This window comes from Poecilia mexicana, unplaced genomic scaffold, assembly GCF_051168715.1.
Source record: "Poecilia mexicana isolate PSO_F unplaced genomic scaffold, ASM5116871v1 scaffold_13, whole genome shotgun sequence".
NCBI lineage: Eukaryota > Metazoa > Chordata > Actinopteri > Cyprinodontiformes > Poeciliidae > Poecilia > Poecilia mexicana.
The window spans coordinates 808,301-821,939 of NW_028263382.1; the positions used below are offsets into that span (position 1 = coordinate 808,301).

Sequence of the window (13,639 nt, forward strand, 5' to 3'; positions counted from 1 at the left end):
TGGTCTTGACTTGGTCTCGGACCCTAAAAGTCTTGGTCTTGTCTCGGTCTCGATACACTCTGGTCTTGGTCTTGTCTTGGTCTCGGGTTAGGTGGTCTTGAACACAACACTGTAGATTACCAACGAAGGCATCCAAAACTGAAATACATTATTCAGCAAACCAAACATTTTGACATTATTATCAGGGTTGTTATTAACAAGAACCCAAAATACAAATCATGTTTATTAGTTTCTAGTTTATACATCATCATTCTATCCACTCAGTTTATCTGTCTTCCCGCAGAATCTTCAATGCAAGACAGCGAGAAAATGTGTCTAAAACCTGTAACCTTAATTAGTGATAATTAAGACTGAGTTTAAACTTTTAATTCTTAGTGTGCAAAATGTGAAAATATGGAACTAGAACCAGTCAGATTAGAAGGAATAAAGCTTTATTTGTTCTCAGTATAACTTGGACATAAGGTGAATCATAATTAAACGTATTGAGAAGTTAAAAACAACAGACTGTTAATGCATTTCAACTCTGTAAGAACATCAGACACATTTTTTTTTATCAGAAATGTTTCATCAGCATATTGAGCTCATGTGATTCCTACTCCAGAAAGGTGAAGGTCTCTGGACATCCTGAAGGTAAACACCGACTGGCAGGAAGACGGAGACTGATGAGACATCCTACAACTCAGAGGAGCACAAAGAACCACGATGGTCTGCAGTTTACCAACATGAAAACACATTGTAATTATGAATTAATTCTGACATTTTTAAGTTATTTGCAACACCGCGATTAACATTAGCTCATGTATATTCGGCACTATTACAAGTTTTATAGTAGTTTAATACAACAATCATTGTTAGCTCACCTGCACCTGAGCCACCTGCTTTTCTCCCGCTGCAAGGCGGAGATCAACTCCTCCTCACCACATCGCTGCTTTCCTCCCACTGCCACATTTTCTTGAAGTCTCAGAAAAATCGCAATCAGGCTATAAAAAAATAGCTCAGCTCTCTCTTCTTCTTTTGTATCAGAAAAACAACAACTCGCGTTAGGTTGCATGTAACGAAGCACAGCACATAGCGACTGGAGGCGGGGGCTGGTGAAAACGCGGTCACTCCGAAACAGAGCCGAGCCGAGCCGGGCCGAGCCGAGCCGGGTTGTTGAAGTAGAGCCGGTGGAAAAGGGGCATTAGTTTTTCCACTGCTTCCATATTAAAATATTTTATGCAGTACATATTTAGAAAATTGTCTTTTGTGGCTCTAGGTGAGTTTTATTTTGTAACAGCAGGGGCAAAAGTGGCTCTTTGAATGGAAAGGTTGCTCTCTGACCAGCCATGTAAAATATGAACAAACCCAAAGGAGTAGGACACATGAGTCAAACTAAAGGCATGGGGGCAAAATCCAGCCCTCCATAAGTATCTCTGTGGCCACATAAATATCATTGTCAAGAGAACAGTTTTGTGCTTAAATTTATCAAATCACATATTTTCCTGCATATTTCACATCCAAGTGAAAAGATTGATGACATCTTCAATATAAAAAAAGCAACAATCAACAGACATGTTTTTTTTTAAAAGCATCATTTATCACTTGCGATACATTAAAATAAACAGTACCCTATGGCATTGCACAATATAAAGGCATTGAAACAAAAATGAAACATTAAAATAAGTATTGCAGCTTCTGAAAGCGAATCCCCCCATTCATATATACTGGTTTGATTTCTGGAGTTTCTGGAGTTTCTTACAATAGAATCAGTTTTTTCTCTAAACATCCAGAGGTCGTTCCTACAAACTTAACGAGTGTGATGTGACACAAAATAACAATCAGCAGACATTCCATGGTGCTGAGAAGTGGCACATCTTCTCATGTTAAGGTACAACACTGAAGGCCAAAGGTCCTCTTGAAGCAGACGAGGGAGAGCTGCCCACAGGAAGAGGAACCAGACGAGAGCGCTTGGATGTGCCAACGTCCAGCGCAGATGGAGAGTCATCTTTTAGCCTGAGTCCACCCAGTTCTAGACAGAAACGCAGGAACAGAGTGAGCTGGAGAGTTTGGTAATACTCTAATTTACTCCGCCAATAAAAATCAGAGAAACACAGACCCGGAGCTGTAGGAGTCTTTCTTTGTATGTAAACTGCTGAGGGTTACTCAGCTGAGCTCATCTGTCAGTGCTCATTATTCTGAGTTGCTTTCTGACTGATGACGTATAATTTGAAATTCTAAAGGTTATTTTTACTGTCTGCCCAGCAGAGGGCGCTGCTGACTAGACTATCTCCACGTTAAATGCAATCAGGCTCTTTGCAGACAGCAGATCAGTCCAGAACAAATAGAGCAGGTCAACTGATTAAATATTGGACTGAGACTTGTAGGGGTGGCATTATGTATTTTCCAGGCACAATGGTATTTTATAGAACAATCAATTAACTTATCTTCACTTGTTATAATGTTGTATAAAATTTATCAAATATAACTTAAAAGAAATTTGACTTTATTTTGACACCTTAAAACTGGCCTCCGTCTCCTGTTCTGTCAGACACTCGGCCTTCAGTGCATCATCACAAACTAGCTTCTCGTTGTCCTATTTACAACAGTCCTTTGGAGAGTTGGATTGAGAAGTAGACTCATAGTTCAGCCAGGTGTTTGGTAACTGCTGCTGGCACTAGTCTGGAGGAGCTGAGTGGGGGCAGGTTGCTCTGTGAGGCAGAAGCTTGGTTAGAGGCTGAAGTTCCAAGTGGAGCTTTGTGAAAATAGGGGGTACTTTGTGAGAGTAACTGTTCTCGAGTGGTTGCCATGGAGATTAAAGGATTTCTCAAACATGCATGAAAGAATCAAAGCAACACTCCAGTTATGTTTTAAAATGAAACAATAACATTATGGCATGATACTAAGCTCAAAAAGGTTTATTTCACGCAATACTGCCCCTTTAGAGCTGCAGTATGTAACTTTTATAATTTTTATTTTATTTTTTTACATATTTGTTGAGACAGAAAATTTTGAGAAAAAGATGGAGCTCCTCCACCTTCTCCCAGTGCCAACTAGAAACAACCAATCACAGCAAGGAGCAGGTTTTAGTGCTGTCAATCAAAATCTAGTGTTGCACTGCTCATCCTCTCTCCCCTGATTCCCCTTGCTCTCTGCTAAGCTGCAGCTAGCATAGCCTGTAGTGAATGCTAAGGGTAGGTTGCATGGCCATCGATAAACAGTTTTCCTGTAACAGTAAGTTGTCCCTTACAGCTTACTGTTGTAAGAAACACTGAAACGTTGTAAGCTGTATAGACTGACATGTCAGATCACTTTTCAGAGACGATGCGTCTCATATTACACTGTCACAACATGGTGGCAGTTTTAAGAACTTATTGCAGCTTTAATGAAAAGCTGCCAGCAGTTGAGCTCCTGTTGATGGGAACGCTCAGAACTCAGCTGTCTTGGAAGTCTTCAGTTTCAGAGAAGCAATAATCATGAGAGCTGATCAGCCAATCAGAGAGAGACTTTGGAAAATATGAAGCATGTTGCACTTGACGACCAATGAGATTAATCTGCTGTTCTTTTTAACCATATTCTTGAAATTCAGTCACAGGTCAAGAATGCAAACAGTCCATCGTCAATAAAACTCTCGACTGTGTTCAGACATATAACCATATAATCTATTTAGTGAAAAGACAAGTTTTCATTTCAAAAATGAACACATTCATTGCTGCTTGTGGATATGATAAGGTGTATATTACTTTAAAATTATTTGTCATGAATTTACAAATAACCAATAAAAGAAAACTCCTTGAGCTCCAGACTATGATGTCATCAGTATAAGACAACATATTCTTAAGAATATTTTTTTTTAAATAACTTTGAAGTAAAGACGTTACAGTGTGTGAAAAGTCAGATATGTGTGTTTGCAAACATTGCAGGATCTTTCATCATTAGGATAATATTGGTAGCTGTGAAACTGTACCTATGTGCTGTGGTCCAGCTGTTCCTCTGCTTCTAACTGGGGTTGGGTCTCTCTGCAGACTTCTGCATCTGTGTAGAAGAACAAAGAGCTGCTCAGCCTTAAACTGAGCAGCTCTCAGTGGGGGAGATGCAATCAGCAGCATGCTGCAACACCACAGTTACCACATTCAGACACATTCAAACTGTTGAGTTGCAAACAACCAAACAAGCAATAACGGCAGTTTGAAACAAAACACCACCATCAAACCACCAGCAAGGATTAGACAAGTTCTAAAACCAAAATATAACACAAGAGGTAAATAAATCCTAAGCTTAACACTGAGAATATGAAGCAGTCATGGAGTTGACATCACAAATGAACAACAGGATACATTAGATGGTGACACAGTGGAGAGCTGAATAACTGGAAGCAGATGGAAGCATTAAAACTGATCTTCCACACACCCACATGGTCTAACAGCCACATGGTCTAACTAAAATTAGGCTCTGACAATAAAAAAAAAATGAATCTGTGACAAGAAATAACAACAACAACAACAACAACAAAAGAGACAAATAGCTCAGCAACAGGCAGGCGTGTTACTGTACCTGTGATTGCTCTTTTAGGAAATCTGGGAGCTGAAATTCACCTTTATAGACCTGGAAAAACAAAGGGCTAGCTTTAGAACTTTACTGGACAATCAACTCTGAATTTAACTAGTGATATGTAATGAGACTCCACAGAAAACAGTGACATATTGAGTGGGTTGTTTATCCTTTGCTAGAGAGACAGTCCACATCCCACAGGACTTCCCTATAATCCTCCTGGAGAAGAAAACCTTGTTTTCTCCCATTCTACAACAAACAAGAGTTGAGCTTTTCTTCACACACCACACTAACAGATGAACACAGAAAGTGACCAGTTGTCGAATGGATGAACAGAAGCTAGTGAGTAAAAGAGAACCTGGAGGCTGGAACTGAAAGGCAAGTAATGTGTTAGAGAAGTCAAGTCAGATTAAGAAATTTCTAGAAGCTGCAGCAGTAAAAGCAGCAACTTATACTGCCGTTTTAAATAATTTCTGAAACAGTTTGGAGACAACATGGCCCACTATCTCCCATGTATCTAAAACTAATAGGAAAAAAGGAAAAAAAAAAAGTGATTCTAACCCAGATGGAAACAGACAAGGGGAAAAAGCAAAATGAAAAGCACTTTGTCTTGTTAGCAAGTTGTGTGACAAAAGTTATCCAGCACGGTTATATCCTCAAATTAGGACATGACCGAATTCAATTTAAAGAATCTATACAATAAGACGTTCTTATAATATAGATTCATAAAGCTACCTGAAGTAGCTTTATATGAAATATCAAACATTGTTCATGTTTGATGTTTGAGTTTTCTCAACACAGAAGGAGTAGCTCTTACATGCTGTCCATCACACATGCTGGCCTTTACTAGTTCTAGCACTTCTACAGGACTTCAGCACATCTTTCTGAAGCCTAACTTCTAAGAGAGAAAAAGCAATGAAAATGATTAAAACAAACTGCACTTGTTAATACAAGGAAAAAGCACTATCATGGAACAGGTTTAGTGTGTGCGTGTGAGTGTATGTGTGAGAGCTCTGTAGTTCCCAGCAGCAGCTCTGGGCTGGCTCAGAGTAGTCTGGCCTGCAGATGAAAAATGGCCCCAGGTTAAAAAAAAAAAAAAAAAAATCAGAAACATGTTCTCATTTCTCCTCCTTGGATCTTGAGAATCAGATTCTGTTTCACTTCTGGGCACTTCCAGGCCAAGACCCAAGCCAGCAACACAGCACACAGGAGGATTAGTCACTGATTTAGTTTTGTGGCAAAGGTTTAATCAGTGAGTCTCAGTAGGGGGCATAATGACTGAAGACCGGCTCAATCCTTCGTGTGTGATTGCATTGTAGGTCCATTTTCAATTATTATTATTGTAAGGTATGCGTCAGTGTTCAATTCTACTCCTGGCGCAACACATACACACACGCACGCACGCACGCACGCACGCACGCACGCAAATGACAGACTTCTTCTAGTGCACCAGGTTTAATGAAGCACTGGATTAGTTTGCGTTCAGAAGAATTCTCCAGAACCAAAGATGCAGATCAAAGGTCTGCCGTCATGTCTGCTTCATGGGATCCTGCAACATAAAGCCAGGTTTCCTTTTTCCTGCAGGCTCTGACCTCCGGATTCATTACTACTGAGAGATGCACTATAAATGGTTCTGAAAGAGGGATATTCATAAGGTGATAATATATGGTTTCTTGTAGTGATGGACAGAAAACAAGCTGATTCTCAGACTGCATAGGCTGGCTCAGTCACCACCCTGCAGACACAAATGTTGCATTGTCTTTTTTCCCCCTCATCTTGCCACTGCTGAAGAACCACAAAGAAACTCTGCTCAGCAGTATCCAGTCCCTTTCTCTTAGTTTGGACCTCAACTCAAAAATGGAAACATTTTGTGTGATTTACTGTTAAAAATAAAATGAAATATTTTGACTTACAATTTTTATTCTTTTAGCACTGACTGAATGGTTCAGATTTTTTTTGTTTTGAGCAAAAACGAAATCAGAAACAAAACTGATATTGCACTCAGCACAGTTGCAGCAGTGCAGACCTACAGATGGGTGCCGGTGGCATGTTACGTATCACAATGGTGTTCTGAAAACAATAGAACTTCTACAACCCACTCAGAAAGACTGAATAACATTCCTGCAGATATAAGTTCCTCCAGCCATATAAGTAATCCTGGCATTGTTTTTTTTTTTTTTTCAAACCAGTCATTTTTCTAAACCCATAACAGGGAATCACACCAACACTTTATTTTGTTGGTTTCTCAATAATTCTGATTATGTGTGCCTGACATAAATTACCCCAAAACAAAAAACAAGCAAACAAACAAAAAAAAATTGTCTTGGTTAATGTTGTCTTTACAAATACATTTTAAACAATGTCAACTTTGTATTAAAAGTGTCATTTACCGAATGATAATTAATGACAGCAGTCATAAATATTCATAAAGACTCCTTCATGTTTATAACAGGTGTTATGTTTACGACAATGTTATGTCAGTCTTATGCACACACCTTCAAATAAAGTGTTACAGATAATTATAAAGCTATCTAGAAAAGTAGGTAATCTTATAATTAATGTAAATAAATATGATACACTTTGTTGATGTACATTTTAAGGATAATCCGGAAGTATTTCTTCAGCGTATGGACAAATGAACCAAAGGTACGAATCGTGCTTTCAGAACAGATCGCGCAGTGACAGGCACATTGTTCCCGATACCCGATGTAGAATTTTTTTCAATATTGGGACGATACAGATTCTAACATTGGATCAGTGCATCTCTACTGTCAGCCTGAACAATACATAAAAACAACAGGGTTTTGGGAACAATTTTCTCCCCCAACATGGCCGTTTTTCTCAAGGCTTTTCAGTGAAAAAGGAAATCCAAGAGCAAGTACTACTGAACTGAAATTGCTGACTTAAGTATTTCAAAATGATCCTAAATCTCTTAGCTGTGTGGACCAGAACATTCACATGGTACGAGTATAAGTAAGCTAAAGCTTCAGCCTCAGCATTCCCCGGTGACTCAGCTTCAGACTCAGGAGGTAAAGCGTACCAACAGCCCAGTGCATTGGAGAAGCTGCCAGAGTTGACTTACAACCAGATACACACTGGTCTGCTTCCATCTTCTGTGGGAGGGAATTTGGAGAGGAGACATTAAACAAACTGTAAAGCACAGTGAACACAGTTTAACTGTTCTGATTTCAGTTAGAAACAGGAGGGAGAAAGAAGTTCCGCTAGACTTAAATATAATTATGCTAAAGGATCCATATTTTTTAAAAGTGATAATCAAAACTTCCAAAAAATACAATAAATTGATGATTTTTGTATGCTTGTCTTGATCCTGGTATCAAAAATCGAACATTTTTAAAATGCATCATGAACTCATTTGATTTTGATTAGGGATGCTCCAATCTGATTTTTTTGCAGTCAATACTGATCACTCATGGGGCCGATCACTGCCGATCACAGATACCGATCTTATGGACTGGTTGTTAATTTCTTTATTTTGGTATAAGTGCTACTGGCTATATGATCTGACAAAAAGGAGCTATAAAATCACCCTAATTTAGACAAAACATACAAAAATCTTGCAAGCACAATGCAGCAAGTGTTCAGGCAAAAGGACAACTGAAAAACCTGATATCAGTAATGGAATATTTAATGAGTTCCACAGCCTAAATTTGATTTGTAGTCAAATAAATCTCACAACCTGCCTATAACAAATATTGTCAAGTAAAAAAGGAAACATTCAAAGTCAAATGCAGGTTACATTGAAATAAGTTACTAAATCAAAACAGCTAGCTGATTATTTGACTCATGTTGTTTAGGATTTCATCTTATTGGTATGTGTGACAAAGTGATTTAGTTTGTGTTCACCACTTGTCTCTTATTTTTATTTCTGATTCACTTACTTTCTATAGTTGGTTATATTGCTTAATTTAAACATTACTTTGTAACTTTGCTTCACTTACTATCAGGGGTGAGTGTACCCACTAATCAGTCGTGACTGATTAGTTTTTCAAGAATCCAAAACACGACTTAATCATTTAAAAAATAGCTTTTCCCCCCCCATCTCATATAGTTTCTGAACTGTTCGTGCTTTGCTAGAGCAGCAGTTCAACAGGTGGATCGCGGGAGGTTTTGAGTCGATCTCGGCATTAAGTGACAAACTGAACGCCACCAGGAGGCTGAGACCAGCAGGTCCTCCTCTGACTCCTTATCAAAAATGTTCATAACAATATTAAAGAACAACAAAAAAATTAACAAAACGTGCTCAATTTAATGACCTAACAACAATAATAATCTCTGTAATTATTGTTTCAACAAGGTGTTGCGCAATTCTGTGCGTTTAGGTTCCTTTACCAAAATAACTAGCAGAGCAGGAGTTTAAAATTAAGTCATCAACCACCGCTGTGTTCAGGGAGGCTTATTAATAATCGCAGAATAAATATCAAGCCTGGAAACCTAATATCATAACGGACTGAATGTTATGTGTTTATCGTAATCTCTGGTTGGCATGTGTAGCGCAGGAGGTTGCCATGGCAACGGGTGTGCTTAAATGACAGAGAGAGACGGAGAGTAAAAAGGTTTGAGTGGTTTAGAGTTGATCACCTGTTCAGGTTGTTTTACCTTTGTTTACCTTTGCCTTGGCTCATCACAGCCGCTGTAGTTTCTGAACTTTCAATAAATGACAAACTTGGACTAATTATCTCGTTAGTCTGTCATTTACAACAAACATCAAACAAGGTAAATATGTTTCATTAATATTTAGCAAACAAATGGCTTCTACCGCGATAATTATGTGAAATTAAATTAATTGTCTAATATAAAAAATACTTTGGTGCTGTCGGGCTCAGAGTCTGAGAGGCTTTTCCTTTATCAAACTATTTTTTTTTTGCCTCTTATTTAGTGGAAATATTGATGTTGATGAGATTTTCTCCAAAATAACCTTTTTCAAACTTTATTAGCTCCACTGTTGAAAATGAGGCTCAGTTCAGTCCCATCCAACTATCGGCCAATAACCTGTCACCCTACAACATGGAAGCTCATATCAGGCATCATAGCGGCTAAGATAAGCGGACACATGGATAAATACATGAGCACGGCACAGAAGGGCATCGGCATAAACGGCAGAGGAGCCAAACACCAACTCCTTGTAGACCACACAGTCGCCCGAGACTGTAAAACCCGACACACCAACCTGTGCACCGCTTGAATTGATTACAAGAAAGCCTATGACTCAATGCCACATACCTGGATCATTGAATGCTTAGAGATGTACAACATCAATAGGACTCTAAGAGCCTTCATTGCAAACTCGATGGGGCTGTGGAAAACCACCCTTGAAGCCAACTGCAAACTGCTTGCACAAGTGTCCATCAAATGTGGCATATGCTCTGTCCCCACTGCTGTTCTGAATAGGCCTGAACCCCCTCAGTCAAATCATCAACAAGACTGGCTACGGATTCCGACTAAAGAATGGGGCCACAATCAGTCACCTCCTCTACATGGATGACATCAAGCTGTACGCCAAGAGTGAGCGAGACATCGACTCACTGATCCACACCACCAGGATCTACAGCACTGACATTGGGATGTCATTCAGACTAGAGAAGTGTGGCCGGATGGTTACAAAGAGAGGGAAGGTCGTCCGCACAGAAGGGGTCTCACTCCCAGAAGGAACAATAGCAGACATAGAGGACAGTTACAAGTACCTGGGAATACCACAAGCAAATGGCAACCTCGATGAGGTCACAAGGAAAGGAGCCACAGCCAAATACCTCCAACAAATAAGGCAAGTCCTGAGAAGCCAGCTCAATGGCAAGAACAAGATCCATGCAATAAACAGCTATGCCTTACCAGTAATCAGATACCCTGCAAGAATAATTAGCTGGCCAATGGAAGAGATAAAGGCCACGGATGTTAAGACTCGGAAGCTACTAACCATGCATGGAGGGTTCCACCCCAAATCCAGCACCCTGAGACTGTACACGAGCCGTAAGGAAGGAGGCAGAGGACTAGTGAGTGTGAGAGCCACTGTCCAGGATGAAACATCCAAGATCCATAAATACATCAAGGACAAAGCCTCAACGGACGATGTGCTCAGCGAATGTCTCAGACAATGGGGAACAGAGGACGAGGTGCTGGAGGAACCATCATGGGAGGACAAGCCCCTACATGGGATGTACCACCGACAAATAACTGAAGTGGCTGATATCAGGAAATCCTACCAATGGCTGGAAAAAGCTGGACTCAAGGACAGCACAGAAGCCCTCATCCTGGCTGCCCAGGAACAGGCCCTAAACACCAGAGCAATAGAGGCTCAGATCTACCACACCAGACAAGACCCAAGGTGTAGGTTGTGCAAGGAGGCCTCTGAGACAGTCCAGCACATAACAGTAGGGTGCAAGATGCTGGCAGGGAAAGCGTACATGGAACGACATAACCAAGTGGCGGGCACAGTGTACAGGAACATCTGTGCCGAATATGGACTGGAAGCCCCGAGGTCAAAGTGGGGAACACCCCCAAAGGTGGTGGAGAATGACCGAGCTAAGATCCTGTGGGAATTCCAGATCCAGACAGACAAGATGGTAATGGCGAACCAACTGGACATTGTGGTGGTGGATAAACAACAGAGGAAAGCCGTTGTGGTGGATGTAGCAATACCAAGTGACTCCAACATCAGGAAAAAGGAGCACGAGAAACTGGAAAAATACCAGGGCCTCAGAGAGGAAGTGGAGAAGGCCTGGAAGGTGAAAACCACAGTGGTGCCTATGGTCATCGGGGCCCTCGGGGCAGTCACCCCCAAACTGGAGCAGTGGCTAAAACAGATCCCAGGAACAACATCAGACATCTCAGTCCAGAAATGTGCAGTTCTAGGCACAGCCAAGATACTGCGCAGAACCCTCAAGCTCCCAGGCCTCTGGTAGAGGACCCGGGCTCAGAGGATGAAAGAGAGACCACCCGCGGAGGGTGAGAAGTTGTTGAGATGGATGTAAATATTTTTGGATGTTTATTGTAAGTTTGCACAACTTTGCTAATTCATTTGGGACAGTATTTAATTTAGCTACGTTAAACTTATATGTACATGTTTACAAAGACGGTGAAAGTGATGTATTCCTTTTTGTTTGTATTTTAGTTTCACACTTCCTTGGAGTCAATAAACCTGTGGATAAAAGGTCAACTTTCCTCAGAGTCTTGATATAAGGAAGAGTTTAGCTGTACTGTCTAGTTGCATTTCATATGGCGAAGGCAGTATAATTAATCTTATATATCTATATAATTGAAAGGAACTGGATCTCTGTGCCTTAACTGTGGACGGTCACTTCTATTGGGTTGTTGACTTTGCAGGAATCCCTCTTATTATGCTTGCATTCAGAGGAAAAACTTGGTACTTTTTCCTCTGAATGCTAGGTAGTTTTTCCTCTGAATCCAACAGGAAGAAAATTCCAGCAGAACCAGACCTAGCTCAGTGTGAACAGCCATCTGCCAGGATTGACTGGGAGTTTGAGAAGACAAATTATACACACAAAAAACAGAAGCACAGATCCAGGTGTACTTTCTAAGTTAAAGAAAAATAAAAAGTTAATGGCAACTGTAGGTCCTTTAGCTTTGTCTAGGAAAGAGACATGGCTAAACACTGAAAGAAAGGGCCAAGTGTGTGAAACCTGACCTTTCTGAACTACTTTTGAGGTTTAGTTTTAAATTCTTCAGGTACTGCTAGAAAAATGCTGCAGTAGACACAAGTTCACAAGTGGATTAAGTGGTTAGTGAAGATAACCAACAGATTAGTTATGAAGAGATTTAGTCAGAGGGGTGGGAGTTTATTTTTTTAAGAGACAGACAAGATTTGAGATGAGAACAAGGGATCACCTGGTCTGCCAACTATCTGCCACTGGAGTAAAAAGACTGGCAAGCAAAATGTAAGGAGTGTGGTGGAGGTGCTTTCTGTGCTTTCCATCTTGCACATTGCAAATAAAAACAAATAAATAATAAGCAAAATTGCATCTTCTGAGATGAGTTTGTAAATAGGTATTTATGATCAGCTTTGTACAAAACAAGCTATTGGTTAACAGAGTAAATCAGGCTTTGATTTACTTGAAAATCATCACACTTGACTTTAGAAACCACAATCAATAGCTCGAAGCGACTTTGGAGTTGTTCTGATCCCTGGTGAGAAATGGATATTGGGATCAATAAATTCCCAGCTACTCCGCAGAAGTAATGAGACGAGTTGAGAGGCGTGGAGGGATGGTACAAAAATATCTCTGCAGAGGAGAAACACAAGTACCACTTGGTTAAAGCTTCCACTAAACAGAATATGCTTCCCTAACCTTCTGGATCAGTCAAGGAAAACATTCCCTCCAGCAACTGTTTTCTTCCAAGTGATTGTTGTGCAGACCCACATGACCTTAACTGAGGTGATTATACAGGCTGAAGAGGAGACGAGACTACATAATATTTCAGTCCAACTTGGTGACAAATAAGACGCCACATAAACCAATTCCAAACACTGCCTCAACATCCAGCATCTTTAGCTCATGGAATATAGCCAGACGTCTTACACAACGTTATGTGGTAATGGACTGCACCATTCACTCTTATGAGTTTAAAAAGAGTTTTCATAAACACTCCTTCATACAATTTTAACAAGTTGTCATGTTCCCATTTTTATCAGACTAGAGGTATGAATAAATGACAATGTCGATGTGATGTTTTTTTCTACATCTAAAATTATTACTGAAAGGCCTTAGCTCTAAGTAAGATAAGGCCTGACATATGCCTTAGAATATTACCTTGCTAGTATTCTGTGCATCTTAGACTTAAAAATAACATTTTGACACTTGTTAAACAGCTAAATGTTTGAGCTGCTTAAAGTTTCAGTTGCTCTTTAGTTGACAATAGGTACTACATGGAAAGCAATCAAAAGGCTAAAGAAATGTGGGGGTTTTTTGGACTTTGTTTTTTTTAAACTCAGCAAACAGCACATTTTTTGTTAAAAAGCAATCCTTGACAGGAATTCTAGGTCTGAGGTGCTTTGTGTATAGAGAGATTCTCTGTAAACACAGCGGATGCACGTGCAACTTGACTGTAGAAAGAGCCAGGCGGGCCTTTCAATTCTCAC

General features: G+C 40.1%; 1 protein-coding gene across 2 annotated transcripts in view; it reads right to left on the reverse strand.

The window, feature by feature from the left end:
- Positions 1-414: 414 nt before the first annotated feature.
- tpst1 (tyrosylprotein sulfotransferase 1) overlaps positions 415-13,639 on the reverse strand; it is a 127,078-nt gene continuing 113,853 nt past the window's right edge. Inside the window, exons 4-6 of one of the 2 annotated variants that reach the window (XM_088011429.1) lie at positions 4,531-4,581; positions 3,944-4,011; positions 415-2,008 (exon numbers count right to left, since the gene is read on the reverse strand). In XM_088011429.1, coding sequence (XP_087867555.1) covers positions 3,976-4,011; positions 4,531-4,581 — 87 coding nt within the window. In that variant the 3' untranslated portion in view covers positions 415-2,008; positions 3,944-3,975. The remainder of the gene's footprint in view (positions 2,009-3,943; positions 4,012-4,530; positions 4,582-13,639) is intronic. The other variant, XM_088011430.1, reaches the window with a different exon arrangement.